Below are 27802 nucleotides of genomic sequence, written 5' to 3'. Positions count from 1 at the left end.
ACTATCAGTAGAGGCAATACCATGTTAGACATAAAGAAAACAAATCATTTTTTTGCACATTATATTATTTCAATGGAATTTGTAGAGCTTTGTTAGGCCCAAATCAGCCATGAAGTAGGTGCTATAGGCTGTCAAATTTCTTAAAAGAAGTTGCTTGGACAATCCATGCTTCACAGTGTAACACAGATGCTTAAAACGCCTGCAACATTGTACCACAACATGAATGGCTCTTTTACTAAACCACCTTGTCGATGATGACCAGAATGGCTCCAAGTCGCACCTTGAAGTCCTGGCAGAAATGAGGGACTATAAAAGACGGCGCCAGTCTTACAGAGCCAAGAATGTTCATATAACCAAGAAATTATACACAGAGGTAAGAACCAGGAACATCTATATATCCTAACTATCTGTGAAATCCCTGGACCTGCACAATCAATCATTCTTATAGATATGAAGAGACTGTAGACATTGCTCCAAATACCGCATATTGAGGTCCTACATCCTGGACAGCAAAAGCTAAGTGCTGTCAAGATGTAGCGTCACAGTCAGGGGCTACGGGAAAGGGAGCAAGGAGGAAACAAATTAAAAACACAAGAAGCATAATAACAATCTGTGAAGTGCTATCTGAGGGGGGGAAAAAGGACTAATATTATAAGTACTGTCTGAAAAGATGCATCTTGAGTAAGCGCCGGAATGAGGTCAAGAACTTGACTTCGGTGGGAAGGTCGTTCCACCATTTGGGGGCCAGGGATGAGAAGGAGCGGGCTCTGGAGGAAGGAGAGTGGAGAGGAGGTAAAGATAGTCTTCTGGCACTGGAGGAGTGCAGTGGTCTGGAGGAAATGTATGGAGAGATGAGGGTCTGAAGGTAGCTTGGTGCAGTGTGGTCAACACAGCGGTAGGTGAGGGTCAAAGTCTTGAACTGAATGTGTGCCGCTATCGGGAGCCAGTGGAGGAAGCAGAGCAGTGGAGTAGCGTGTGCGAGGGAAAGAGAATACCAGACGAGCCGCAGAGTTCTGGATGAGCTGGAGCGGCGGGTAGTAGTTGCAGGCAGGCCGGCCAGGAGGGAGTTGCAGTAGTCCAGGTGGGAGAGGACCAGTGACTGGACGAGCAGCTGAGTCAAGTAGTCAAGTAGGTGAGGAAGAGACGGATTCGGCGTATGTTGCTAAGGAAGAATCTGCAGGTGCATGTCAGCGTGGTGATGTGCTGCGTGTAGGAGAGCACAGGATCCAGGGTGACTCCTAGATTTGTAGCGGAAGAAGAAGGAGAGAGTGTGGTGGATTCCAAGGGGATCGAGATGGAGAGATGAGCAGAAGGTGAGCAAGAGTGGGGAAAAAATAGGAGATCCGATTTGGAGAGGTTGAGCTTGAGGTGGTGCGACTGCATTCAGGTGGAGATAGCAGATAAGCAGGAAGAGATGCAAGAGGGGATGAGAGGGTCAGAAGAGGGAAAAGACAGGAAGATCTGGGCATCATCAGCATAGAAGTGGTAGGAGAAACCATGGGAAGCGATGAGGGGGCCCAGGGAGTGAGTGTAGAGAGAGAACAGGAGCGGGCCCAGGATGGAGCCTTGGGCAACACCTGTGAGGAGAGGTTGGGGGGTGGATGAGGAACCTTTTATAGTGATATGTGTAAGGAAAAATGAAATTGCTGAAGCTGGGCAAATTCCACCATGATAAAATTCCACAGTTTAAAGTCGACTCACCAAATGTTCTTGGGTATTGTCCTAATTAACAGAAGGTAAACGCAGATGGCTGAGCAAAGGTGGGGTCCCTGGTATCAATAGGAACAGAAGGCTGATAAGGACACAGTTTGTCTTGTATCAATAGCATATCAAAAGCTATTGATAAGGATGAATAAGGAGACAGTCTGTCTCTGTTGGGAGGGATGAGTTAATCACTGCTGAGAAAGGTATGGGTGAGGGGAATGGGTGAACTGTTACCCTGGAATGTGGGAGAGCAGGGTGAGGGCTCCATTGTCACTTGGTATGCTAATAGGCAGCTGCCATTGGATACTCTGGTGGGTGGGGTGGTTACTCTGGAAGGTGGAGTTGGACAGGGGTTCAACTCATAAAAGCTGACTTGTCCATAAAGTCTTTGTATCAGTTTTGCCTTGCTGTACCCAGTATACTTGTATGCTGTGATTTATATTCTGGATTCTGTAATAAATCACATTGAACCTGAACCGTCTTAGTTCCAGTAACTGCTACAGGAGGTTCCATTTTCTTACATATGTTATTAAATGGTAAGATGTATAAGAACTAAAAACTAGAATCCTGTATCCACGTACATGTTCTAGTCAATCCCTGATTTGAGTACAGTGATATCTTTGCAAGTTCAGTAAATGCCACATAGTTAATCTATTTTATATAGCTGTATGTAGTGTAATATGTATAAAGTGCACTGCACTGATACGTTTCAAAGTGGTTTAGTTTTAAAGATTGTGTCACAGTTTGCTTTGACTTTTTCCTCTAGGTTAATGGTTCTGTCTCTCCTCGCAGGTGATCAGAGAAGTTATAGATGTTCATTCAGGATTGGCCAGGCTGTGGAAGGAAGAGAGATTCAGGTCTGCAAAACCATCATCTCAGAGGTACAGCCCACTAAACTGAGTTCTTACCATTTAAATTCCTTTTAAATAAATACAATTAAATTTCATCTATATCCCTTTAAAACATTATAAGCCATAAGACTTCCAACTGAACAGAACCCCTTAAAATGTTAAGTGCAAGGAGACTTTGAGTTTTGCTTTGGCACCCTATAGACTAAGACAAGAACCAAGTTACATCCATATAAAGGCAATACCAAAAGTAATGTTGTTCATATTTCATGAATTGAGTGTGTGAGTGAACCTTGGTTCTCTCTGTAGCTCTAGAGACGTGAACAGTTCACAGCACCAGAGAAACCACAGCCATGAGAGGGACAAAGACTCCAGGAGAAAAAGGTAAGTTGCTGCCATTTAGCTTCAATATTAAAGCAATAATGCAATATTAAAGGAACCTGAAGGGTTTTAACTTTGAGCTGTTTCCTCTGAGGAGCTTGTAGGGAATATGAATAAATAGTCTTAAAGAAAACTAGCATTTTTTTATTGTCACTTGGCCAATATTTCTCAGTTCTCACTACTAAGAGACATTGGAAAGTGAAAGTATCTGTGGTCCTATTTTTCTAAACACGGACACTGCAGACAAGACAAATAACTATATAGCCTACAATAAGCAAAAAGCTCAAAAACAGCATTCAATAAGGGAATGAAACAAGTGTAAACGTAAATATTGGAATAATGCTAATACTAATAATATTTTATAGTTAAAAAATAACTATTGCATTCATCAAAACATTTAACACTGTGTAAACTTTGTTTTCAACATACAAAGCTACAGTGAATAAAATCAGTGTATTTCAATAAACTGTTTACTATATATTTAGCCTGCATACCTGACAGCTGGGGACAGTCCACAAAGGACACGTTTCTGCACTTTCTGAGCTCGTACCTCACACTGCTTACTGCAGCCCTCTCCAGGTGAACACTTTTACTCCATGAATATATAGCATTGCAATAAATGCTCCTCCGCTGATAATGTCCATGAATCATTATTGTGTGTGCGATGTGCTGCGCTATTGCACTCTGTACTATGTGCAGTAGCAAACGCATATTGATCAGTAGAGTAAAAGCACTCGGTGCCATTTGGACCTGGCGTTTCACTCGTAGTTTTCACAACACTGGCACAAACCCACGAATGATCTGTCATTCCCAGTATCACTGATGCCCCTGAATCAGTCATGTTCATATACACGGCATGTCCAAAACGAGCTCTCTTCAATCTCCATTTCCAATCCATGTTTATTTGCGGTCCACTCAACTCTGACTACAGTTGTAAGAAAACACCTGTAATGCTGTACAATGAGTGTGTTTTTCAAGCAGTAGACAGGTAGAGATCACCACTTGAGCACCAGAGCGCATGTAGATTGTCTGCTCCTGGCAGATTGCCGTTCATGTCAAAATAACGTGTCAAAAAATCCGAAATCTATCTGAAAATGCGCATACAGGAATCAATAAGCAGAATCGAAATTTTAATTTTATAACAAGTATCAGATTCCTCACCTTAAGTATCCGATTCCAGAATTGGAATCGATTTTTGATTCCCAACCCTACCAAGGATATGCATCCCCAGATCATCACTGACCCACCGCCAAACCGGTCATGCTGGATGATGTTGCAGGCAACATAACATTCACCTTGGTGTCTCCAGACTCTTTCACGTCTGTTACATGTGCTCAGTGTGAACCTGCCCTCATCTGTGAAGAGAACGGAGCACCAATGGCCGACCTGCCAATTCTGGTGTTTTCTGGCAAATGCCAATCAAGCTGTACAGTGCTGGGCTGTGAGCACAGGTCCCACTAGAGGACATCGGGCCCTCATGCCACCCTCATGGAGTCTGTTTCTGACAGTTTGGTCAGAAACATGCATACCAGTAGCCCACTGGAGGTCATTTTGTAGGGCTCTGGCAGTGCTCCTCCTGTTCCTCCTCGCACAAAGGAGCAGATACTGGTCCTGTTGCTGGGCTGACGCCCTTCTACGGCCCTGTCCAGCTCTCCTCGTGTAATGGCCCGTCTCTTGGTATCTCTTCCATGCTCTTGAGACTGTACTGGGAGACACAGCAAACCTTCTTGCGACGGCACGTATGGATGTGCCATCCTGGAGGAGCTGGACTACCTGTGCAACCTGAATGGGCTGCAGGTACTGCCTCATGCTACCAGTAGTGACAAGGACATTAGCAAAATGCAAAACTAGAGAAGAATCAGTCAGGAAGGATAAGGAGAGAGCAATTGTCTGTGGCCACCACCTGCAAAACCATTCCATTTTTGGGGGTTGTCTTGCTGTTGCCTCTCCAGTGCACCAAAACAGGTGACATTGATTCACAATTGCTTAGGCTTCCTAACTGGACAGATTGATATCCCTGAAGTTTAATTGACTTGGTGTTATACTGTGATGATTACGTGTTCCCTTAATTGTTTTTAGCAGTTTATTAATGTATACTAAGTTGACATTTTAAAGCTAGGTGTTAAAAAATGTGTGCATACATTTATTTGTATATATATACTTTTACCTAAACCTTTGCAGAGAATCCTGCTCTCCAGATGAAAGACATTGGGAACGCAAAAGAAGGAAATTGATTGTTTCAGAAGCTGATAAACTATTTGCACATGGTTACAACAGAAAATATGGTGAAAAAACATTTTACAGTGAAAAACTGATTTATCTAAAAACTACAGGCTTTGCCATTGGTCAGAGAATTAATCCAAAAAATTGTACCATTTCAAATCAAAAGGGGTATGTTTGGATCTCTACAGATTTGAATTATTAATCCACTTCATATGTGTGATGTATTACAAAAGGAGTTATTTCTTGAGCATGACCCACATTTTAACAATGAATTGACATTCATTATTTGCTATATTTCAGTTGTTTTATTGCAATTTTTTAACATGCAATGTTCTCTGTGAATTGATAATTCAAGGCTGCAGTATTAAAATATCTTCAAAAAAGCCAAGCTATTTTTCTGTAAGTTTCCACATCCATTATTTCATATTCTGAAATGTGTGAGGGGAAAATGCCAGGATTGGAGGCATTTAATGTAAAGTACCCATACATGTACCAACATGAGAGATGCATGTCACAAAGCTGGGAGAGCAACATGGTAGACCAAGGGGATTATCACTGAAAACACATCACTGCCTGTTCAATTCAACACAACGCCTCTATGCTGTATTGGAAAAGCAAATACAGAACAGGAGCAATTTGTTATTGATCCACTAGAAGTTGCAGGAGGTATTCTGCAGTATTTCTCTAGCCATCAATCCAAATGCTTTCAACAAAGTGCTGACTATAATAAAGTGTATTATAATAAGTTATGTTTTGGTTTTGTATTGCAGTTTGTGTGGTGTAAGTGGTGTTTGTGTGTCTCTAACCTCTGATTATAGTGGAATATAATGTGTGGGCAGAGAGCAACAATATTGTGTTTAAGATAGAAAGCTAATTGTGTTACATTATACATTTAGCAACTTACGGAGCACACTCGACTCGACATGCCCTGTCTGTAATCAGAAGCGTTACACTGTAGGCTGCGATTATTTAGCATTTATTTTGCATTACTACGAGCTATTGTTCAGTGTAACTTTATGTGTCTGGTACTGTCTTTGTCTGTATTCAGATATTAAGCGGCCATTAATTGTGCTATTAGCAGTCCTGCATGGATGGGAGGGACATCCTGACCAGCCTTGTGTCATTCAACGCAACACAGGTGTGCACTGTGCTAATTAGTTACAGGTGACGTATTTAACCGCCCCCCACAGCTCTGCGCCAGCAGCCTTCAGTGTCCCCCTTCCGAAGGTCCCCATGTCCAAAGTGCAAGGACTCTAGCTGCGAGGACTCCAGTGAGGAGAAGACTGCGAGGAAACGCTGCACAGCAACAACAGTCAACCATGACGATCTCTCCTATTCCTGTCCTGCTCTCTCCGTCTTCTCGGTGTGCAGCTGCATGCCATTGCTTCCCCAATCCCTCTAACCTCATCTCTCTGCCTCTCCCCTCCTCCTCCCTCCCCTCTATTCCACTCTCTGGAGGCCTGTGGAACTGTCACTCAGCTTCCAACAAAACCGACTTCATCTCCGCCTTCGCCTCCCACCAGTCTCTGGATTTCCTCGCTCTCACCGAGACATGGATCTCCCCAGACAACTCTACCACGCCTGCTGCCTTATCCTCTCTGTTCGTCCTGTCCCACTCCCCTCGTCTAACCAGGCGGGGAGGAGGAACTGGGCTCCTGCTCTCCCCTTCTCTCCTCTTCTCTGTCCCCCCCTCTCTCTCTCCTCTATCACCACCAGCAGTTTTGAATTCCATGCAGTGGAACTCACCTCTCCCTCTCACCTCTTCCTTCTAGTTCTCTACCGTCCTCCCGGTCCACTCGCCTCCTTCCTGGATGAACTTGACTTTCTTCTCTCCTCCCTCCCCTCGCTGTCCTCACCTACCATTGTCTTGGGAGTCTTCAACATCCACCTCTCCAACCCTTCCCACTCTGCCAGATTTCTTCCTCTCCTTTCAATCTCCCCATCTCCCCCCACTCACAGGGCTGGCCGCCAGCTAGACCTCATCTTCTCTAGAGGCTGCTCCCCTTCAACACTCTCCGTGGCACCCATGGACATCTCGGACCTCCACTTCATCTCCTTCTCCTTCTCCCTTTCCCTCCCCTCCCTCCCCTCCCTCCCCACTCCACCCACTCCCTCTGTCACCTTCCGCCGTAATCTCCACTCTGTCTCCCCCTCCACCCTTGCCTCCACTGCCCTCACTCTCTTATCTTCCATTGACTGTTTTTCCCATCTATCTGTCAACTGTGCTACCTCCTCTTTGTTCTCCTCCCTCACCTCCTCCCTTGACTCTCTCTGTCCTCTCACATCTCATCCTGCCCATCCCTCCCCTCCTCAGCCTTGGATCTCTGCTGTTCTCCGCTCAACCTGAACTAGTCTGCGTGCCGCCGAACAGAAGTGGAAAAGTACCAAACTCCCAGCTGCCTTCGAACTCTACCGCTGTCTACATTCTTCTCCTCACTCACCTCAGCCAAGAAGTCTTACTTCCAATCACTCTTTGAATCCACTGTCAAAAACCCCCGCAAACTCTACTCCACCTTCTCCTCCCTCTTTGCCCCTTTCCCCTCTTCCTCCCTCGTCTCTCACAGATGATTTTGCCTCCTTCTCCTCCAAGATCGCAGACATCCGCAAGCTCTTCCACAGTCCCCCCTCCTCTCCCATCACACCCAAACCTCCCACCGACCAAGCTTCCTTTTCTTCATTGTCACCTCTCTCGGACTCTGAACTTTCCTCTCTCCTCCTAGGTCACAAACCTACAACGTGCGCCCTGGACCCTCTCTCTTCTCGTCTCCTCCAAGCAGCCACACCTGACCTCCTCCCTCCTCAACTCCTCACTCCTCTCTGGCTGTTTCCCCTCTGCATTTAAACAAGCTGCTGTCATCCCACTCCTCAAGAAACCAACCCTTGACCCCACCTCTACCGCCCTGTCTCCCTACTCCCCTTCCTCTCAAAGACTCTCGAGCAGGCGGTCCACCGTCAGCTCTCTGCCTTTCTGTCCCATCATTCACTCCTGGATCCTCTGCAACCCGGCTTCCGCACAGCTCACTCCACTGAGACGGCTCTCCTGGCAGTCACTGACTCCCCCCGGTGTGCTCGGGCGGCCTCCCTCTCCTCAGTCCTCATCCTCCTTGATCTCTCTGCAGCATTTGACACTGTCGATCACTCCATCCTCCTCTCCTGCCTCGCTCACCTCGGTATCTCTGGAACTGCTCTCACCTGGTTCTCCTCCTACCTCAGTGACCGGTCCTACCAAGTGACATGGCGAGGTTCCTCATCCACCCCCCAACCTCTCCTCATAGACGTACCCCAAGGCTCCCTCCTGGGCCTGCTCCTGTTCTCTCTCTACACTTGCTCCCTGGGCCCCCTCATCGCTTCCCACCACTTCTACGCTGATGATGCCCAGATCTTTCTGTCTTTTCCCTCTTCTGACCCTCTCATCCCCTCTCGCATCTCTTCCTGCTTGTCTGCTATCTCCGCCTGGATGTACTCGCACCACCTCAAGCTCAACCTCTCCAAATCGGATCTCCTCTTTTTCCCCCACTCTTCCTCACCTTCTGCTGATCTCTCCATCTCAGTCCCCTTGGAATCCACCACACTCTCTCCTTCTTTTTCCGCTAAAAATCATCCTTGATCCTGTGCTCTCCTACACCCAGCACATCACCACACTGACACGCACCTGCAGATTCTTCCTGAGCAACATACGCCAAATCCGTCCCTTCCTCACCGACTACTCGACTCAGCTGCTCGTCCAGTCCCTGGTCCTCTCCCGCCTGGACTACTGCAACTCCCTCCTGGCCGGCCTGCCTGCAACTACTACCCACCGCTCCAGCTCATCCAGAACTCTGCGGCTTGTCTGGTATTCTCTCTGCCCCGATTCGCACATGCTTCTCCACTGCTCCGCTCCCTCCACTGGCTCCCGATACCGGCACGCATTCAGTTCAAGACATTGACCCTCACCTACCGCTGTCTCGACCACACTGCACCAAGTTACCTTCAGACCCTCGTCTCTACATACATTCCCTCCAGACCACTGCGCTCTTCTAGTGCCAGAAGACTAACTCTGCCTCCTCTCCACTCCCCTTCCTCCAGAACCTGCTCCTTCTCATCCCTGGCCCCTAAATGGTGGAACGACCTTCCCACTGTAGCGTTAAGGGGGGGTGTATTTTGATAGAGCATTCTAGCTCTGAGCTGAAGCAGACCTCTCCCCCAAAGTTATCAGATTTCCTGAGCTCATCGGCACATGAACTGTTCTATATCAAAGTGGCAGTCTTGGGAGGATGGCACCGAGAATGGGCCAAATGGCCTGGAATCCCTGGGCGATTCGGGGGAATATGGCCTGGAGGTCATAAAACTCTTTGAAGTGGACGAGAGCCGAAATCCAGACACAGAGCTACGAACCCAGGCCAACCGGCATTTCCAAAAGATGGCATGGATTGACATCAGTCATAAATCGAGCCTCCTCCAATAGGACACTGGGGGCTGAAACCAAAATCTAATCTCACAAACTTAAGAACCAATCGTCTATTGATCTGACAGGTGTTTAAAAGCTAGCGCACGACATCTCTCTCTCTCACCCGAACCGATAACTCGCTGCCACAGCTCAACTTGTAGCTCTGTTGCCAGAACCGGAACCGGAAACCAACCAAGTCTTTGCCAGCAACAGAAGAGTTAAACTGGGAGAAGGAGATTGAGCCGTACGAATAATTATTTTAAAGGTCTTTATTCAGTTAAAGAACTTTAGAAACTGCGCATGCCCACCTGTACCCATCTGATCAGTGGAGTTTTACAGCTGGACGAAAGTATTCAGTCATTTAAATAGCTATTGAGTCTTAAGAAACTTGACCCTTGGAAACGAACAGGGCCCTGCTTTCCTCAAAGACTTTGTCTTCAAGTAACTACGGTGGAAACCCTGCTTGCAAAGATTTTGTGCACAACCTTGGAGCCTTCAAACCAGTGGACAATCTGTTTGGAAAAGACTCTACATTCGCGAAACCCCAACTTCCAGGAGCATCGACTGATTGAAAGTTATTGGACAAAGCCGAACCGGACTGCCTTTGTTCCAAACCACACGGACCTTGAGCCGTGTGTTTTTATTTGAGCCCGAAGACAGAGAGGCCTCTCTGCGACGAAGTTCAGATAAGTTAACAGTTGGAGTTTATCATTCATGACATTTGAGAAATCAGTTAGAAATGTTATTCTGTGAGTCAGAAAACTTTAGAATGTGTAATATCATTTAGTATTTTCTTAAATATAAATGTGTGTTGCATTAAACTGTTTTGTTTGATAATTTTATAAATAAAACCTGTCAACGCAGAGAAATATCTTCTCATTCCTGTTTAACTGTTTAGTCTGAAATTGACACACATTAATAGACACTAGATTATTGGTGGCCCTGCCTGTCCTTTATCATTGAACAGTAATCAATTAAGGAGAATTGTGGTAACAAGAAATTATAGGATCTTTCTCAGCACCCAAGCGTAAATGAGACTGATATATATATAACGAGAAGTTATTTGACTTAAATACTAACCTACGTTAGTTATTTAATGTCCGACTAACAATACTAATGAGAGACTCACCTTCGTCTTACTAACCGGTATTGTAGTCAATGTGTTTGTAATTTTGTGTAACGTTTTGTGTGTCATCATATGCCATTCCATGGTCTTTGATTTGGTCACGAAAGTGATTTGTCTTTGATTTGTTGATCTTGAGTGAATTTTAATTAGTTTTTCCCTTTTTGTATAACTAGTGTGGTGCTACATTTTATCTTTGTTTTTAATAAATTTGAGAATTCATGTCTTTGGAATTGGTGTCTGCGTCCAATTATTGCAGAAATTGAGTTCAACAAGATTCTAGGATTCTTGATAAGGTACTTAAATTCACTTCTTTAACTGAAATTTATAAGTGTACCTTACGCTACACCACCGAAGTCAAAACAGCAGAGTCCTTGACCTCATTCCGGCGCTTACTCAAGACACATCTTTTCAGACAGTACTTATAATACGAGTCCTTTTAATCCCCGTTAGATAGCACTTCACAGTTTTATTATGCTCCTCGCGTTCTTGATTGTTTTCCTCCTTGCTCCCTTTCCCGTAGCCCTCGTCTGTAACCCTACATCTTGACAGCACTTAGCTTTTACCGTCCAGGATGTAGGACCTCACTTACTGTGCTTGCCTGTGTAAATTGTACATTGGAAGTTGTAAAATGTATTATATTTTGTATTGCTATGTTTTATGTAAATTGAATTTGTAATGATTGAGGCCTTTATTGAACTGTATTTTTGCACTTTGTTTTGCACTTATGTTGTAAGTCTCCCTGGATAAGGGCGTCTGCCAAAGAAATAAAAAAATAAATAATAATAGCCAATCTCAAGAATCCACATGTTTCTCAAAATGCCATGTTGTCGAGGAATCTGTCATGTGCTTCTTTATGAGAAAAGAGAATGTCTTGTCTAACATATTTAACTTCAAGGAGAGCAAGACTTTTCTGTTCACATTGTTTATTTAGCATTCTTTACATAAATAACAGTTTATAAATACTACTGGAGCTTTCAGTCTTTACAATTGATTTACCTTCATATCTTATGTAATTTTCAAAAACTAATGCACCGTTTCCACTGGCTAAGCGTCCGGACGCGTCCGTGTTTTGTGGACGGTTAACAATCTGGTGCTGGACGCGTCCGTAAGCGTCCGTCCCACTGAGGACATGATTCACTTTCAGAAGAGAGCAGTGCGCTGGACTGAGACACAGGGAGGAGATCAGACACATTGTGTCGGAAGATATAATCTCAAGTGCCGTGTGTGATCACGAAGAAATTACAGTTTTATTAGCAGCATGGAGTGAAATCCACATACAGAAACAATGACTGCTTACAGTTAATATCCCAGTGTATCAAAACTTGGATTTCACAGGACCGGTGCAGTGCCTTGACTAGTTAAAAATAAACTGAAGGATAATAATTGGATCGTAGCAGCCGATATTATTAATATTGTATGATCAGCTGGCCGGTGTTTCAGGCTGTGTTGTGTGAATGGTGTGCAGGACAATCCGCAGAGACAGTCAGTGTGAAGGGAACACGATTCAGTTAACGTGTCCATTTACAAGATAAATTAATGAATAAATTAATACAGCAGATCTGGGTTTCCCTCTAAAACATTAAGGACTGGTTAAATTATAACCTGCTATATTGTATCTGTTTTTTTTTCTTTTCTTGGACATATCATCTAAAACCCGTTTACTGTAAAATATGTGGTCGACATATCGAAACTACAAACATAATAATCATAAACATATAATATTATAGTTATCAACCCTACTGTTTAATAATAATAATAATAATAATAATAATAATAATAATAATAATAACAATAATAAGTGTTTACTGACATTATCCCGTACAATAACGGGGAAGGCATTAAGTATGTTAACCACTAAGTAACCGATATAGGTATGCCTTTTAAAAACAAAAACACAAATCAGAAACAAAATGAGAAAGTGTTCACATGCGCACAGTGTCCGGTCCGGAGCGCCGAGCGCTCTAGTGCTGCAGCCCCGACACTGTCACTGCGCTGCCAATGCTTTAGTTTTCTAAACTCCTAAAAACTATCCAGACTACAGTGATAATAATCACACACATGTTCATATTGTCCCTGTGCCTCTGTGTATAACCAGCACATGTGTCGTGAGCCCTCAGTGTATCAGTGCCGTGTTGAGCCTCCTGCCCATGACGAGCCAGTGTTGTGGCGGCGGCTGAGCGCTCGGCTGTGGAGGAAAATCTCCTCCATACGGGCCGAGTCCCAGCGGAGCCCCGAGCACAGCGCCCCGTGTCCTGTCATCACACCGGCACACATGGTTTCTGTTTTTAGTCTTCCGTACAATACACGAGTGGGGTTATGTCTGTTAACCACAGAGTATAGCTATGCTGCTTGAAAATGTAAATGTTATGCCTTCGTCTGCGTACAATTTCCGAGGTCCGGACCACAGCACTGCTCTGCGGCCAGTGTCGGGGCTGCAGCACTAGAGCGCTCGGCGCTCCGGACCGGACACTGTGCGCATGTGAACACTTTCTCATTTTGTTTCTGATTTGTGTTTTTGTTTTTAAAAGGCATACCTATATCGGTTACTTAGCGGTTAACATACTTAATGCCTTCCCCGTTATTGTACGGGATAATATCAGTAAACACTATTATTGTTATTATTATTAAACAGTAGGGTTGATAACTATAATATTATATGTTTATGATTATTATGTTTGTAGTTTCGATATGTCGACCACATATTTTACAGTAAACGGGTTTTAGACGATATGTCCAAGAAAAAAAAAAATCCCAGTTTGCGCTACGTGATCTGGACCACTCCGCGGACCACTGTGCCGAGGTCGGACCACTCGGACCACAAAATGCTACAACCCCTACTGTAATGTTGTCTACACGTTTAGCTCTTCCTAATATCTCTGAACAGAAACGTGTATTTATTACGCTGTTTACAGTAATGTAGAAAGAATAAAATAGACACACAAGTCCTCTCCACGTCAGGCTGTGTCGCTCGTACTGTTTCCTGTCTCTGTTTTTAACACGAACACAGACCAAACCCACAGTCGCTGCTCCTCCATCAGAGGGACGGATTCACGGCGGCCTGGTTTACAGGAAAAGCGAGAAAACTTAATTCCGACAATAAACTCGGAATTCTGACTTTAAAGTCGAAATGCCGACTTTATTCTCGAAATTTCTACTTTAAACTTGGAATTCCGAGTTTATGCTCGAAACACAGGGGTACTTGTATTTTTGCATTGCCTTTTTTTCGTGGCCCTAATACTCTTCCGTACATTTAAACCCGTTTGACTGTGGACAGAACGTCGTTTAAGCAGCGCGTCTGAAGTGAGCTGTGCGCGTGACCCGCTTAATAAATGGACTGCAAAGGTTAATGCGGCTTCACGTGCGGGTCTGCGGTCGATCGAACGCTGCTGCATGAATCGCAATAATGAATCCTTGGGAACTGGAGACGTATCCCTACTTAGTGTGGTTCAAGCTAAGAACTATTCCATTTTAACCTCATTGCCTGGTCTGATCTTTTATTTTCCACCGTCACCGCCGCAGAACATGCTCAACGCTACAGTATTATACTTGAACACTACAAGCAATCTTATCTTGCCATCTTAGGTATTGCATGTTCATTTCAAAATAATGTGGCCAAGGCATCGGTAGTCTCTGTATGTGTGTTATTGTGCTTATGAACTATTTTAAATTCCTTACATAAAGTACTCGCATTCATGTATGCAAAATAATTTAACAATGCAATGTTTTAAGGGATAGACAGAGCTGCAAGCCTAGGCTGTTAGCAAATTGGTTGTGAAATTGGTCAAAGCAAACTATATAGACTCGTTAGTTCTAAATACATGTAAATTAAGTAAATGTAATGTAGTTGTGCATATAATTGTCATTACATGTTATGGGGTTTGATGATAAGCATACGGTAAGATTATATAGGTGTCAGGTTTCGCGGGGGGACCCGGGAACTGGGGATACAAGTGCAGTGCTGGATCGCGGGCTGGGCGGACAGACAGGCAAAGAGACGGAGTCGAGCTCGGGAAATCAGGAAGGAGGTAAAGGGACCACGGAAAACGCCAGACACGGGGAAACAAGGAGAGGCTCAGAGTTGCAGTGACTACGGGCAAAACTTCGACCCGACTGAGCGAAGTGAGGGGATTATAGGGGAACAGGAACCAGGCTTGGGAGGAGCAGGACGAATGGGAACAGAGGGTGGAAGCAGGAGTGCACAAGGGTGACCAGAATGTAAACAGACTGATTGAATGAGGAGAGCAGGGAGAAGGCAGGGAAATGGCGAGTGCTAGGGGACCATGACAATAGGTATTGTTCTTAATATAATTTTACTTGCATTTTGACCGTCCACTTCAACTTCACATTGGGTGGAGTGGCAGGAAGCCCTATTAAACTCCGTTTCATCTTCACCTGAATTGCAAACCTCTTCATCGGACAGCTGTAAAACAGTAATAATTTAGTGTATAATAATGTAGATTTTACATTTTAAATCACGCCCTACTTTTCAAATGTACATGCACGAGACCAGCAAAGTGACCGCTTGTGTTTGACAGGTAGCTCCCACAGTTACATACCACTTCATGGAGCAGTAAAGAGATGGAGAAAATGTCTTGCGATGCGATAGAAATTGTCAAGAAAGAGTGGATTGTACACTGGATTGTTTTTTAACTGTTCTACACAAAATAGTGGGGAAAAACTTAAAAGTATTGATTGCATAAGTATTCACCCCCTTTGCTGTGACACCACTAAATAAGCTCTGGTGCAACCAATTGCCTTCAGACGTCACATAATTAGTTGAATGGAGTCCACCTGTGTGCAATTAAAGTGTCACGTGATCTCAGATTAAATACACCTGTTTCTGGAAGGCCACAGTTTGTTAAAGAGCATATCAAAACAAACAGCATCGTGAAGACCAAGGTGCTATCTAAATTCCAGGATAAAGTTCTGGAGAAGCACCAGTCAGGGTTGGGTTATAAAAAAAATATCCCAAACTTTGAACATCCCCCGGAGCACCGTTAAATCCATTATTTAAAAAAAATGGACAGAATATGGCACAACTGTGACTCTGCCTAGAGAATGCCATCCACCAAAACTCAGTGACCAGATATGGAGGGCATAAGTCAGAGAAGCAACCAAGAGGTCAATGGTAACTCTGAAGGAGCTGGAGAGATCCACAGCTGAGATGGGAGAAACCGTCCATGGGACAACTATAACCTGGATTCTCCACAAAGCTGGGATTTACGGAAGAATGGCGAGAAGAAAGCCATTTCTGGAAAAAAAACAACAACAACAATATCAAGTCCCATTTGGATTTTGCCAAAAGGCATGTGGGAGATGCAGCAAACGTGAAAAAGGGTTCTCTGGTCTGATGAGACCAAAATTTAACTTTTTTTAAATATATGATTTAGTGGTTACTAACTCGCCAAATTTGTTAGTGTTTCATTTTCTGTGAGCTGTGTCTGGTATACTTGAAAAAACACTATTTGATCAGGTTCTAAAGATGTAATTCTTCTGACACTGCCAACTTTTGAAAGCCTGAAAGCTGTAGTTCACATTGTTTGATAGTCTTCTAGACCCAAAGAAAGTCTTTCCTATTAATCAAACTCATTAGTCCTCTATATCAGATTGGTAAAAGAGACCGTTTAAATTATTATTTGAATGGAAATTAAAGACTTAGCTTCTCTCTAGGGTTTTATAGTGCATGCTATTTTGATAATGTGATGATGTATATTTTCCAAGTCACTGTGTCAGTCAGAACAGTAAGCAAATAACGGACGACAACTTTTGAAAAATGGAAAACCTGACATCTAATAAAGTAAAGCAATTTAAAAAATACATAAATCAGGTTGGCATGTCTGGCTGAGTTAAAGCATTGAAATAATATACATTAGCATTAACTCAAAGCTCTGCGATATTAAAACAAACATTGATGTATTATTCACTTGGTTTTTAGTTGCTGTTTTACCTGAAGAAAAACAAACAAAAAATCAGATGAGGATATTTAGCTTTTAAGGTAGATGATCACAATAATAATAACAAAGCTTGGGCAAACTAATTGTGTGTGTATGTGGCGTAGATGGTAATTCTGAATTAAAACAAGCATTATGATATTTAAATAATTTGGTATTTTTACACAGATACCACTGTCTTCTGCTTAGACTTACAATACAAGCTTGTTATTTGCAATTGCACTGTTTTTTTATGCCTGTGAGACCCTGCGTTGCAAATATGTTAAACATCATGAAACCAGCTAAAAGTCAAATGAGAAGTGCAGGGGTTCACAGTATTTTGTGCCCATAGAGTTGATCTACCCTGTAATTATGGTGACAAAAAGAGTTGCATCCCTCTACCGGCGACTGAATGTAACACCGCGCAGCACTAGTCGTGAGATGTACACCTTGACACGCTGCAGCTACAGTATCTTTATTTTAATTAATATGACACACACACCGTATCTATTGTCATTTCAAACTTAAAATGTTAAAGACGCGAAGGTGATGGTGTTCTTTACACCGCCAAACTAGGCGCTGCTCCACCAATGGGATGGCTAGAATATGCAGATCTGTGCAGACGTGCGGAAATCTGCGCAACAAGAAGGCGATTTTCGGCTGCATAGAAGGTGACGTCGGGCGCAGACTACGTGTGTAATGTTAGCAGTCAGCCAATAGGCTGTGAGATGTGCTGACTGTACAGGGTAACATATTGTGCGCCGGAAGATGCTTTTCCCTTGCTGTCCTGCTAGCTACCATTTTCTGGTTTCTACTCAGAAAACGGTTTGATGGCATGTTAGCTTTTACCTTTTGTATTGTTAGTGGAAATAAAAGATGTGCGACTTGCCTGTCAATGGTGAGTTGTCTGAAACCGTCCAGTCGCGACTGCACGACCTGGCGGATCTCAGCGGCTTCGCGGAGAGATGCCAGCACACGCTGACTGGGCTGCTCCAGTGCCTCGGATGGAGTCAGGATTTCAATAAAGACCGCACTCAGGTGGGCCTCATACAACACAAATATAACCTTGCCTTTTTGAGTTTACACATTTGAATGTGTACATGGTAGTGTTTAAAACCTCTGTTAACGCCTTTGTTGGCCGTATGAGTTACACTAATGCCAGGAGCGTTTGGTTTTCATTTAGGAGGAGCCCACGCAGCTGTGTCCCTGTGACGCGAACCACAGAGTCCCCAGGAGCAGCCTGGACGAGCACCTGCTGTCCTGCCGGCTCCGGCACATGGGCTACTCCCGCCAAGAGCAGGTGCTGCGCGGCCGCTCGTTCACCACAGACCCAGTTGGTCGGGTTGGGAATTCAGTCCTTCAGCATTCTTCGTCAGTTCGATAACATGTCTTAACCTGCTTCAGATGTGGTCTGGATTTAGTTTCCTGTTGTCTGTCGTATTACTTTGTGGTGTGACAAACATATAAACGTGGCAAGTAAACAAAAAAATGTCTCCCACGAAAATATAATTTAGTCGCCCTTTCGCTAAAAGCCTGCATGGAAGTTTTTGTTAAATGTTTACAATTGTATTCATAGGTTTTCAAGTCCAAGTGATCGTGTGATTTTGTGTGTGTATATGTATATATGTGTATATATATATATATATATATATATATATATATATATATATATATATAGCAATAACAAAAGAACCGGACCTTTTTCTGATCTGTTTTCATGAACTGCAGCAGTTGTAGATTTATTTACTCTTGTACTTGACTGACCTATAGTTCCAACCCTCACAAAATTATACATCTGTTGAATCAGGATATGAATAGACCATTTTATATGAACCCATGAAAAAAAATGACATTTATTATTGTTGTTAATATCACTGAGTGTTTAAGTTTTTACAGTTTAACAGACACCTTTATTCATGATGACTTTCAAGTGTAATCAAACTTGCGTATAGGATATTGTACCACATATAGCCTACATTGCATCACGGTTGCAGCAGGCTGGGACTCTTTGAAACAACTTTGCAATATGACATTTTAAAGTACACTATAAATATTCTCAAATGCAGATTTAATTGTAAGAAAACACATTTTGTCCTTACCTCCTAGCCTGTATATATCTGGTCTGATAGCTTAACAACATCTGAAAACTTTTTACATTTCCAGGATGAAATGTATGATCCCTCTGTATGCTATGAGAAAGCACGTGTACCATCTGTTATCATGGGTGAGTAAAGCAGTCAAAATGCATATTTACAAGAGCAATATTGGGAATATTTAATTGACATTTAGTACAATTGTAATCCTTTTTGTTTTGAAAAACATCTAAAGAAAATGGTTTATAGGAAGCGATGAACTCTAGCAAGTCAAAATTACAGTAAGCATAAATTGATGATGATTAAATAAATAAACTTGATTATTACAAAGGAAGTAATATGAGATTAGTCAATGGATTTTATTTGGAAAGGAAAGTGGCACTGAATCTAAAAGTAACTTTACAGTCAAAGCATATTAAATCATTGGCCTGTAACAACCACATTGTTTAGCACATTTATATACAGTATTGATCTTTCTTTCTGCTCATTTTTGACAGCTGGGTTAACAGTGATGTGGTTTGCCATCTTAATCTGTGTGACTTTGAACAAAATACAATAAAACTGGAAATTTTCCTTTGTTTCTGATGCAAATAATTGTCACATAGTCATTTGAATATACTTTTTCCTTTTAGATACAGAATTGCAGCAGCAGATCATTCTACAAGCAAGGGCAGATGCACCTCCAGAAAGAACAGAGGGATTGTACAGTCAAAGTGAGCATAATTTGATGTGTGCATCTGTATACAGAAAGAATCGTAATATGAGATTATCACAACATGTTTTAAATTCTTTCCCTGTGGGGGTTATATTTCTACAAACATATATGATTTGTTATTCTTTCCTTGCCTGGAAATCAAATGTCAGTTATGAGTAATTACCATGGTAGACTTATAGAGAATCAACAACTGGATCGTTGCCCACATTTAATTTTTTGAGAATATTGTGTAAGTGGTAATATTTTTAATATTGCAGTGTTACACATTGTCTATTTTAATTTAGATAGTCACAACACATTTTAACCAGCTGAAGTTGTTTTAGAATGGGAAGCATATATATTTAGTAAGTTGTGTGTGTATACATGTTTAAAAATGTATAGCACTGATCTTATTTTAGTTAGTGCTCTCCCTTATTCAGCTTGCATATAAGTAAAATAGATTTTCAGTGATTTTTATAAATTTTTACAGAACATTTACAGTCTTTCCAAAACGATGCTCCACTTTGAATTGTAGGTACCATATCACAGGAAATTTAAACAGTAGTAGTGGATTTTATTTAAATCCCAATTATACTTCTGCCAAACCAGCAATCCCACCTTCTGAATGTGTTGCAGGGAGGAAAAGAGGAAATTCTTAACAGGGTTCAATTGACCAGCAATTTGTAAATTGCAAACAGTTAAGTGGTCTGCCTGTAGTGCCTGACTGTCCTGGGGCTCTGAACAAGAAGGGAACACTACATACTTGTTAGTTGCCATATTTCTGAAGAGTCCCATGCTGTAAACAGAATTCAGAATACGTCAATATCCCTCAATGTAGAAGATCCACCAAATTTAATACCAGACTATTTCCTGTTGTACAGAATTGATCAAAATACATGACGTGCATCATTGTGTTTGGTGTCTCTGAAATTAGCAGCCTTGGGAGAGTGAAAGTCATTTAAAAACATTTTTCAATATGTACACCAGCAGCATCCTAAAAGTTCCATAGTTGTCTTCGAAAATGTTCAATTTCTACAGCCAGAGTTTTGTCGTTGATGCTGTTCACAGCTGTTAAGATGTCCTCCTTCAGTTCTTGACCTGTGAGTGGATTTATTTTGTAAACCAGTGGTTCTCAAGCCTGGTCCTGATGGACCCCCTACCCTGCTGGTTTTTGTTCCAACTGAGCTCTCAATTGCTTAATTGAACTAATAATTTGCTTACATTTGGCTTTTAAATAGTGCAACTGATAAAAGTTAAGATAATAAGTTCCTTATACAATTTTATACTTCACAAAAAAAACCCTACTGTTTAAAATAATGTATTTAGGAATTTTTTCCTGATTTAGGAAATTATTAGTTAACTTAAGGGTTCAATTAAGTAATTGAAAGCTTGGTTGGAACAAAACACAGCAGGGTAGGGGGTTCTCCAGGACCAGGATTGAGAACCACTGCTAAACTCTTTACTTAATTCATCACACAGTTTCAGATCTGCAGTTTGGTTGATTAGACAAAACTTGGTTGTGAAAATGCTCATTGACAACATTTGCTGTATGTGGTCGAGCCCCATCCTGTTGAAAAGAGGTTTGGTCGAAATTGACACAGATACCCTGGAGGAATGGCATAAATTGTTCTTCAAGGAAACTTGGATAAATATCAGCATTCACCAGTTTGAGAAATAATTCCCAAAACTCCTGTGTAACCAAACGCAATGATATGTGTTGCGTATTTTGGTAAATATACACAATTAAAACTAGCATCTTTTTGGAAAATCTCTTGATTTGTACGGATCTGTTTGCCTTTTTAAAATTGCAACCTGCAACTGCAGAAGATGGGGGATGTCTATATGAATGCTCTTCTGCCATATGGTTTCTTTGCATGTCTATTATTTTCTTTAATCTTTTACTGTACAGGTATTGAACTGGTGGTGTAATATGTACTTTTATATGAGTATTAATGAGGATCACCAGATGGTATTTTCCTTTACAAAAACTACGTTAATGCTAGTAAATGTTTTTCATTCCTAAACTTATTAATTGATCACCACTGGAACGGCAACAAAGTAATTTTGTGAATTTGAAACTATATTTTATGGTTGTGAATATCGCTTAAAACAGGAATTGTATTTTTTTGTTTTGTTTTTCAGTAACAGGGGTGAGTATAAAGAGGAAAGGTGAACTAGACTGTTCTCCTCTCATACAGGCTTGCCTGTTTACTTACAGTATCCTTTTACGACAATATCCTTTCAAACAAGTTTTGGGTGAAGGTCATAGATTTATCCACTGCAGATAGTCTGAGACATAAGCAATGTGAAATAATCAGTGCAGTGATCTGAATTGTGAAATAAAATCCACAGATTGGTATGGTGGGGAGGACTACCAGCCATGTTTTGTAGTCTACAGAGTGCTGTAGTTTCCATCCGATTATCACAGTGGGGTAAAATTCACTTCATCCTGGTAAATCTATGTAGACTTCTTCCTATTTTAAATCCTTTAAAATTATTTACATTTACAAGGATATTTAAAGGGATATCCCTTATTTGCTGCCTTATTTTATGTGGCATATGGTTTTATCGTGCATTCTTATGGTAGTGGAGTAGGAACATTAGCATTGTTTTCTGCTTTAGTACCTAGTAGGTTTTGGGGAAATGCAGTATTCAGATGTTCAAACAGTGGCCTGTGAACATTGTTGGTCCATAGCATAATTCTGTGTGCACCCCATCACAAATTCAATTCAACATTAAATGTCCATCAAAATATTTAGTAATTAAAAATACTTCCAAGTGTTGTGTATTGGTACTACATCTTTAATAGGTAGTTACACAGATACACTGACATTATGACCACTGACAGGTGAAGTGAATTACACTGATAATCTCGTTATCATGGCACCTGTCAGTGTGTGGGATATATTAGACAGCAAGTGAACATTTTGTCCTCAAAGTTGATGTGTTAGAAGCAGGAAAAATGGGCAAGCGTAAGGATCTGAGCGACTTTGACAAGGGCCAAATTGTGATGGCTAGACGACTGGGTCAGAGCATCTCCAAAACTGCAGCTCTTGTGGGGTGTTCCTGGTCTGCAGTGGTCAGTACCTATCAAAAGTGGTCCAAGGAAGGATGAATCACAAGTTCAAGGTGTTGACTTGGCCTCCAAATTCCCCATATCTCAATCCAATCGATCATCTGTGGGATGTGCTGGACAAACAAGTCCGATCTATGGAGGCCCCACCTCTCAACTTACAGGACTTAAAGGATCTGCTGCTAACGTCTTGGTGCCAGATACCACAGCACACCTTTAGAGGTCTAGTGGAGTCCATGCCTCGACGGGTCAGGGCTGTTTTGGCGGCAAAAGGGGGACCTACACAATATTAGGCAGGTGGTCATAATGCTATGGCTGATCAGTGTACATGCATACAAAGGAAAACATTGTATGTTTTATATGCAGTAAAAAGTTATGTTGGCTGTATAGTTCATATGGTGCTGGTCCACTATTTAATACCAGAAATGGCACATCTTTGTGGTCCTTCCTTTGTACATGCATAAAGAATTTGTTTGTGTGCTATAGGTGAGTATTCTTCAGAACCTGCTGAAGTTCCACAGAATCACAAGCATGCTGTTTGTGATCTGACTGTGGCTGACCGCCTGGCTTTATACAACCATGTGTCAAGGGAGACTGGACGTCAAAGGTCCCAAGCAGAGTTGGCTGAAAATGAGGACCTGTATGTGGATTTAGCTGCTAAACTCAAAAGAGGTATGTATCCGTCAAACCAGTCCATTACTTAGTATTCTACTTGGCCAGTGCTTATTTTCTCATGTCTACTTTGGGTACAGACAGCACTGATTAGTTAATTGATTTTCAGTACATGAACAAGAGCGAGGTAATATAAGATGTGTGGCAAATCTTGTTCAGTTGGTTGCTTGTAGCTGATTTGGTAATATGCAGCTCCATGGTTATATATAAAATCTCATGAAATTAATCATACCTCTCTGCAACCTCTTATAACTTAGATTAATGCATATATGCATTTGTAAGTCCCATGTGAAGGTTTTAAGACTCTTAAGTGATGAAGACTGATTTTGTAATAAATGTGTAATTAAACTAATTAGGAAAATATTTAAGAAGGTGTTGCAGGTTTCACTCATCACTCCCAGTATTTTTTATTTAAATGAATTCAGTCATGTTCTTTAATAAGGAGGTGTATGTTTTTAATTAGATATGGAAACACTATCAGTAGAGGCAATACCATGTTAGACATAAAGAAAACAAATCATTTTTTTGCACATTATATTATTTCAATGGAATTTGTAGAGCTTTGTTAGGCCCAAATCAGCCATGAAGTAGGTGCTATAGGCTGTCAAATTTCTTAAAAGAAGTTGCTTGGACAATCCATGCTTCACAGTGTAACACAGATGCTTAAAATGCCTGCAACATTGTATCACAACATGAATGGCTCTTTTACTAAACCACCTTGTAGATGATGACCAGAATGGCCCCAAGTCACACCTTGAAGTCCTGGCAGAAATGAGGGACTATAAAAGACGGCGCCAGTCTTACAGAGCCAAGAATGTTCATATAACCAAGAAATCATACACAGAGGTAAGTACCAGGAACATCTATATATCCTAACTATCTGTGAAATCCCTGGACCTGCAAAATCAATCATTCTTCTTATAGATATGAAGAGACTGTAGACATTGCTCCAAATACCGCATTGCACTTGTACCTTTTGGTTTCCTGTGCATCCAAATTCAAACCACGAATTAAAACTCCAGGAAATCAACTTGGGCAAATTGATAGTCTAATTTTAGGGAATGACTTTCAACATTTCACACATGCTGTTCATTTACAGTGGTAAGAGAATGCATGGCCATACATATTTTAAATACATTTTAACCTTTTATAGTGAAATGTTATTAAATGGTAAGATGTATAGGAACTAAAAACTAGAATCCTGTATCCACGTACATGTTCTAGTCAATCCCTGATTTGAGTACAGTGATATCTTTGCAAGTTCAGTACATGTCACATAGTTAATCTATTTTATATAGCTGTATGTAGTGTAATATGTATAAAGTGCACTGCACTGATACGTTTCAAAGTGGTTTAGTTTTAAAGATTGTGTCACAGTTTGCTTTGACTTTTTCCTCTAGGTTAATGGTTCGGTCTCTCTTTGCAGGTGATCAGAGAAGTTATAGATGTTCACTCAGGAGTGCTGGCCAGGCTGTGGAAGGAAGAGGAGGGACTCAGGTCTGCAAAACCATCATCTCAGAGGTACAGCCCACTAAAAATAACTGTAGTCATAAGTTTCTAAAAGTGGTGTTTGAAACTGAGTTCTTACCATTTAAATTCCTTTTAAATGAATAGATTAGATTTATTTTTTTATTTCCCTGTAATACATTGTAAGCCATAAGACTTCCAACTGAACAGAACCCCTTAAAATGTTAAGTGCAAGGAGACTTTGAGTTAAATGCTTTGGCACCCTATAGACTAAGACAAGAGCCAAGTTACATCCATATGAAGGCAATACCAAAAGTAATGTTTTTTGTATTTCATTAATTGAGTGTGTGAGAACCTTGGTTCTAAAGAGGCTTTAAAAAAAAATATATATATATTTTTTTGGTATGTTTGTTTTTTTTTCCCTCAAGGATGAAGTCTGATGAGAAGAGATCAGCCTCTATAGAGTCCCGGCACTCTCTTGGTAGCTCTAGAGACGTGGACAGTTCACGGCACCGGAGAAACCACAGCCGCGAGAGGGACAAAGACTCCAGGAGAAAAAGGTAAGTTGCCGCCATTCAACTTCAATATTAAAGCAATAATGCAATATTAAAGGAACCTGAAGGGTTTTAACTTTGAGCTGTTTCCTCTGAGGAGCTTGTAGGGAAAGGGAATAATTAGTCTTAAAAAGAAAGCCAGCATTTTTTTTGCCACTTTAAGCCAATATTTCTCAGTGCTATTAGACTTACTACGAGATATTGGAAAGTGATAGTATCTGTGGGCCTGTTTATCACATTTTAACTGCTTTGAATTATCATTTAATTGCTGGCATTAATAAGGATGTGCATTTTGCTTTTCTCTTTTCTTAGAACATTTTGTAAAGCCATTTCAAATTTATTTGAAATTATTTATAAAGAATATATTGTATACTAAGTTGACATTTTAAAGCTAGGTGTTAAAGATGTGTGCATGCATTTATTTGTGTGTGTGTATATATGTAATATATATATATATTTTTTTTTTAATTTAAACCTTTGCAGAGAATCCCGCTCTCCAGATGAAAGACATTGTGAACGCAAAAGAAGGAAATAGATTGTTTCTGAAGGTGTTAAACTATTTGCACATGGTTACAACAGAAAATATGGTGAAAAAACTTTTTACCGTGAAAAACTGATTTACCTAAAAACTACAGGCTTTGTCATTGGTCAAAGAGAATTAATCCCAAAATTGTACCATTTCAAATCAAAAGAGGTATGATTGAATCTCTGCAAATTTTAGTTATTAATCCACTTCATATGTGTTATGTATTAGGAGTTATTTCTTGAGCATTACCCTCATTTGAACAATGAATTGACGTCAACCTGATTTGCTATATTTCAGTTATTTTATTGCAGTTTTTTTAACATGCAATGTTCTCTGTGAATTGCAGTATTAAAACATCTTCAAAAAAGCCAAGCTAATTTTTTGTAAGTTTCCACATCCATTATTTCATATTCTGAAATGTGTGAGGGGAAAATACCAGGATTTGAGGCATTTAATGTAAAGTACCCATACATGTACCAACATGAGAGATGCATGTCACAAAGCTGGGAGAGCAACATGGTAGACCAAGGGGATTATCAATGAAAACCCATCACTGCCTGTTCAATTCAACACAATGCCGAACTGGAAAAGCAAATCAAGAACCGAAGAAATTTGTTCTTGATCCACTAGAAGTTGCAGGAGGTATTCTGCAGTATTTCTCTAGCCATCAATTCAGATGCTTTCAACAAAGTGCTGACTATAATAAAGTGTATTATAATAAGTTATGTTTTGGTTTTGTATTGCTGTTTGTGTGATTTAAGCCCTGTGTTTAAGATCAAAAGCTAATTGTGTTACATTATACAACAGCCAATCTCAAGAATCCACAAGTTTCTAAAAATAAAATGTTGTTGTGGAATCTGTCAAGTGCTTATGGAAGAGAAACGAAAATGTCTTGTCTAACAGATTTAACTTCAGGGAGAGCAAGACTTTTCTGTTCGCATTGTTTATTTAGCATTGTTTACCTAAATAAGTTTATAAATACTGCTGGAGCGTTCAGTCTTTACAGTTGATTTACCTTCATATCTACTTATGTAATTTTCAAAAACTGGTACACAAGAAGAAAACGCAAATTCTACACTACTACTTATGCATGTTAACAAACTTCCCATATGAATGCCATTACACCAAAGTCTGACATTTCACAAGTGGTGCCACTGTGAATGGAGCACTGTCCCATAAAATCATTTGATAGTGTCCTGTCCCTATACTTTGTGTTCATGTCTAACATGCTGATCCATTCACCTACTGATCATGTGCAATTGAGTTATAAGAATGCAGTTTTGTGACATAAGATCTCTACATCACTTTATCATTTTTATAAATCAGTCTAGCTCTAATTTCCTCGATGTGCTCCAGGACGAAAGGCACATAAATCTTCTGTATATATCAGAAGGGTTACAGTAATTATTAGAATGATAGATTGGTCTACACACCATACCTCACACCACACCTGTCTTCTGGTCGTCTTCTACTATTGTTCAGATACTGTCCAACAATCCTTAGACATGTTGGGAGATGACCATACAAAATGCAAGTATTAATAGTGGGGCAATCTATGTGTTCATTTAGATTTCAAGTTAATTTTCTTTTTCCTATTGATATTATTTATTATTATTTATAAGTACTACTTCAAACCATTTTTCTTATTTAGGAAGTTAAGAGTGTACAGTAAAACTCAATGTGTAGGTATGCACTCCTTCTCAATTACATATTTTTAATGTCTCAGTTTCCAGGGCATAAAAGAATGTGTTTGAGGGTAATGCCTTTTCTTTCTTTCTTTTAGGAATACAAGGAGTTAAAGATCATTGAAAGTTCTAATTTTGTAATTACCAATTAGCTGGTGTTATTTACCTTCTGGGTTGTAAGCTGCAGTGTGGTGGGCTGTCATGTTGCCTGTTTTTTTGTTATCATTTTTTTTATGTTGCCTGTTTTATGTTATGTGACAAAGTAGTTTTAACTGATAACCTTTGGTGTATTGAATAGAAAGGATTAAAACACAAGAGTGATAAAAAAAAGAGGCTTATTTAGTTGTGATGCCTTCATAACTCAGGAGAGTGAGAGTGGGAAGCTTTCAGGGGGGATGTT

The 27802-nt window shown here is 41.0% G+C and overlaps 1 protein-coding gene and 1 long non-coding RNA gene across 5 annotated transcripts; both read left to right on the top strand.

The window, feature by feature from the left end:
• Positions 1-2090: 2090 nt before the first annotated feature.
• On the top strand, positions 2091-11416 carry LOC136760600 (uncharacterized). Of its 3 annotated transcripts, XR_010820223.1 has the most exons (5): positions 2091-2240; positions 2497-2585; positions 2862-2936; positions 6205-6294; positions 7877-11416. It is a non-coding gene; the product is annotated as an uncharacterized LOC136760600 (long non-coding RNA). The 3 variants fall into 3 exon arrangements; XR_010820222.1 differs by lacking the exon at positions 7877-11416 and having other exon boundaries at positions 6205-7219; XR_010820224.1 differs by lacking the exons at positions 6205-6294; positions 7877-11416 and adding an exon at positions 5115-5446.
• Positions 11417-14644: 3228 nt separating this feature from the next.
• On the top strand, positions 14645-26442 carry snrnp48 (small nuclear ribonucleoprotein 48 (U11/U12)). 2 transcript variants are annotated; one of them, XM_066716084.1, is made up of 10 exons: positions 14645-14733; positions 17503-17676; positions 17822-17938; positions 18802-18862; positions 19364-19444; positions 22985-23170; positions 23895-24016; positions 24597-24691; positions 25066-25197; positions 25675-26442. In XM_066716084.1, exons 2-10 carry the CDS (start codon positions 17515-17517, stop codon positions 25724-25726), a joined length of 1008 nt encoding a protein of 335 aa, XP_066572181.1. In that variant the 5' UTR covers positions 14645-14733; positions 17503-17514; the 3' UTR covers positions 25727-26442. The 2 variants fall into 2 exon arrangements, with proteins under 2 accessions (XP_066572181.1, XP_066572180.1); XM_066716083.1 differs by lacking the exon at positions 14645-14733 and having other exon boundaries at positions 17378-17676.
• Positions 26443-27802: the final 1360 nt, after the last annotated feature.

The sequence above is a fragment of the Amia ocellicauda genome, chromosome 10 (assembly GCF_036373705.1).
Source record: "Amia ocellicauda isolate fAmiCal2 chromosome 10, fAmiCal2.hap1, whole genome shotgun sequence".
Classification (NCBI taxonomy): domain Eukaryota; kingdom Metazoa; phylum Chordata; class Actinopteri; order Amiiformes; family Amiidae; genus Amia; species Amia ocellicauda.
The sequence above is the reverse complement of the archived record's forward strand: the minus strand, read 5'-3'. Positions and strand labels throughout refer to the sequence as shown.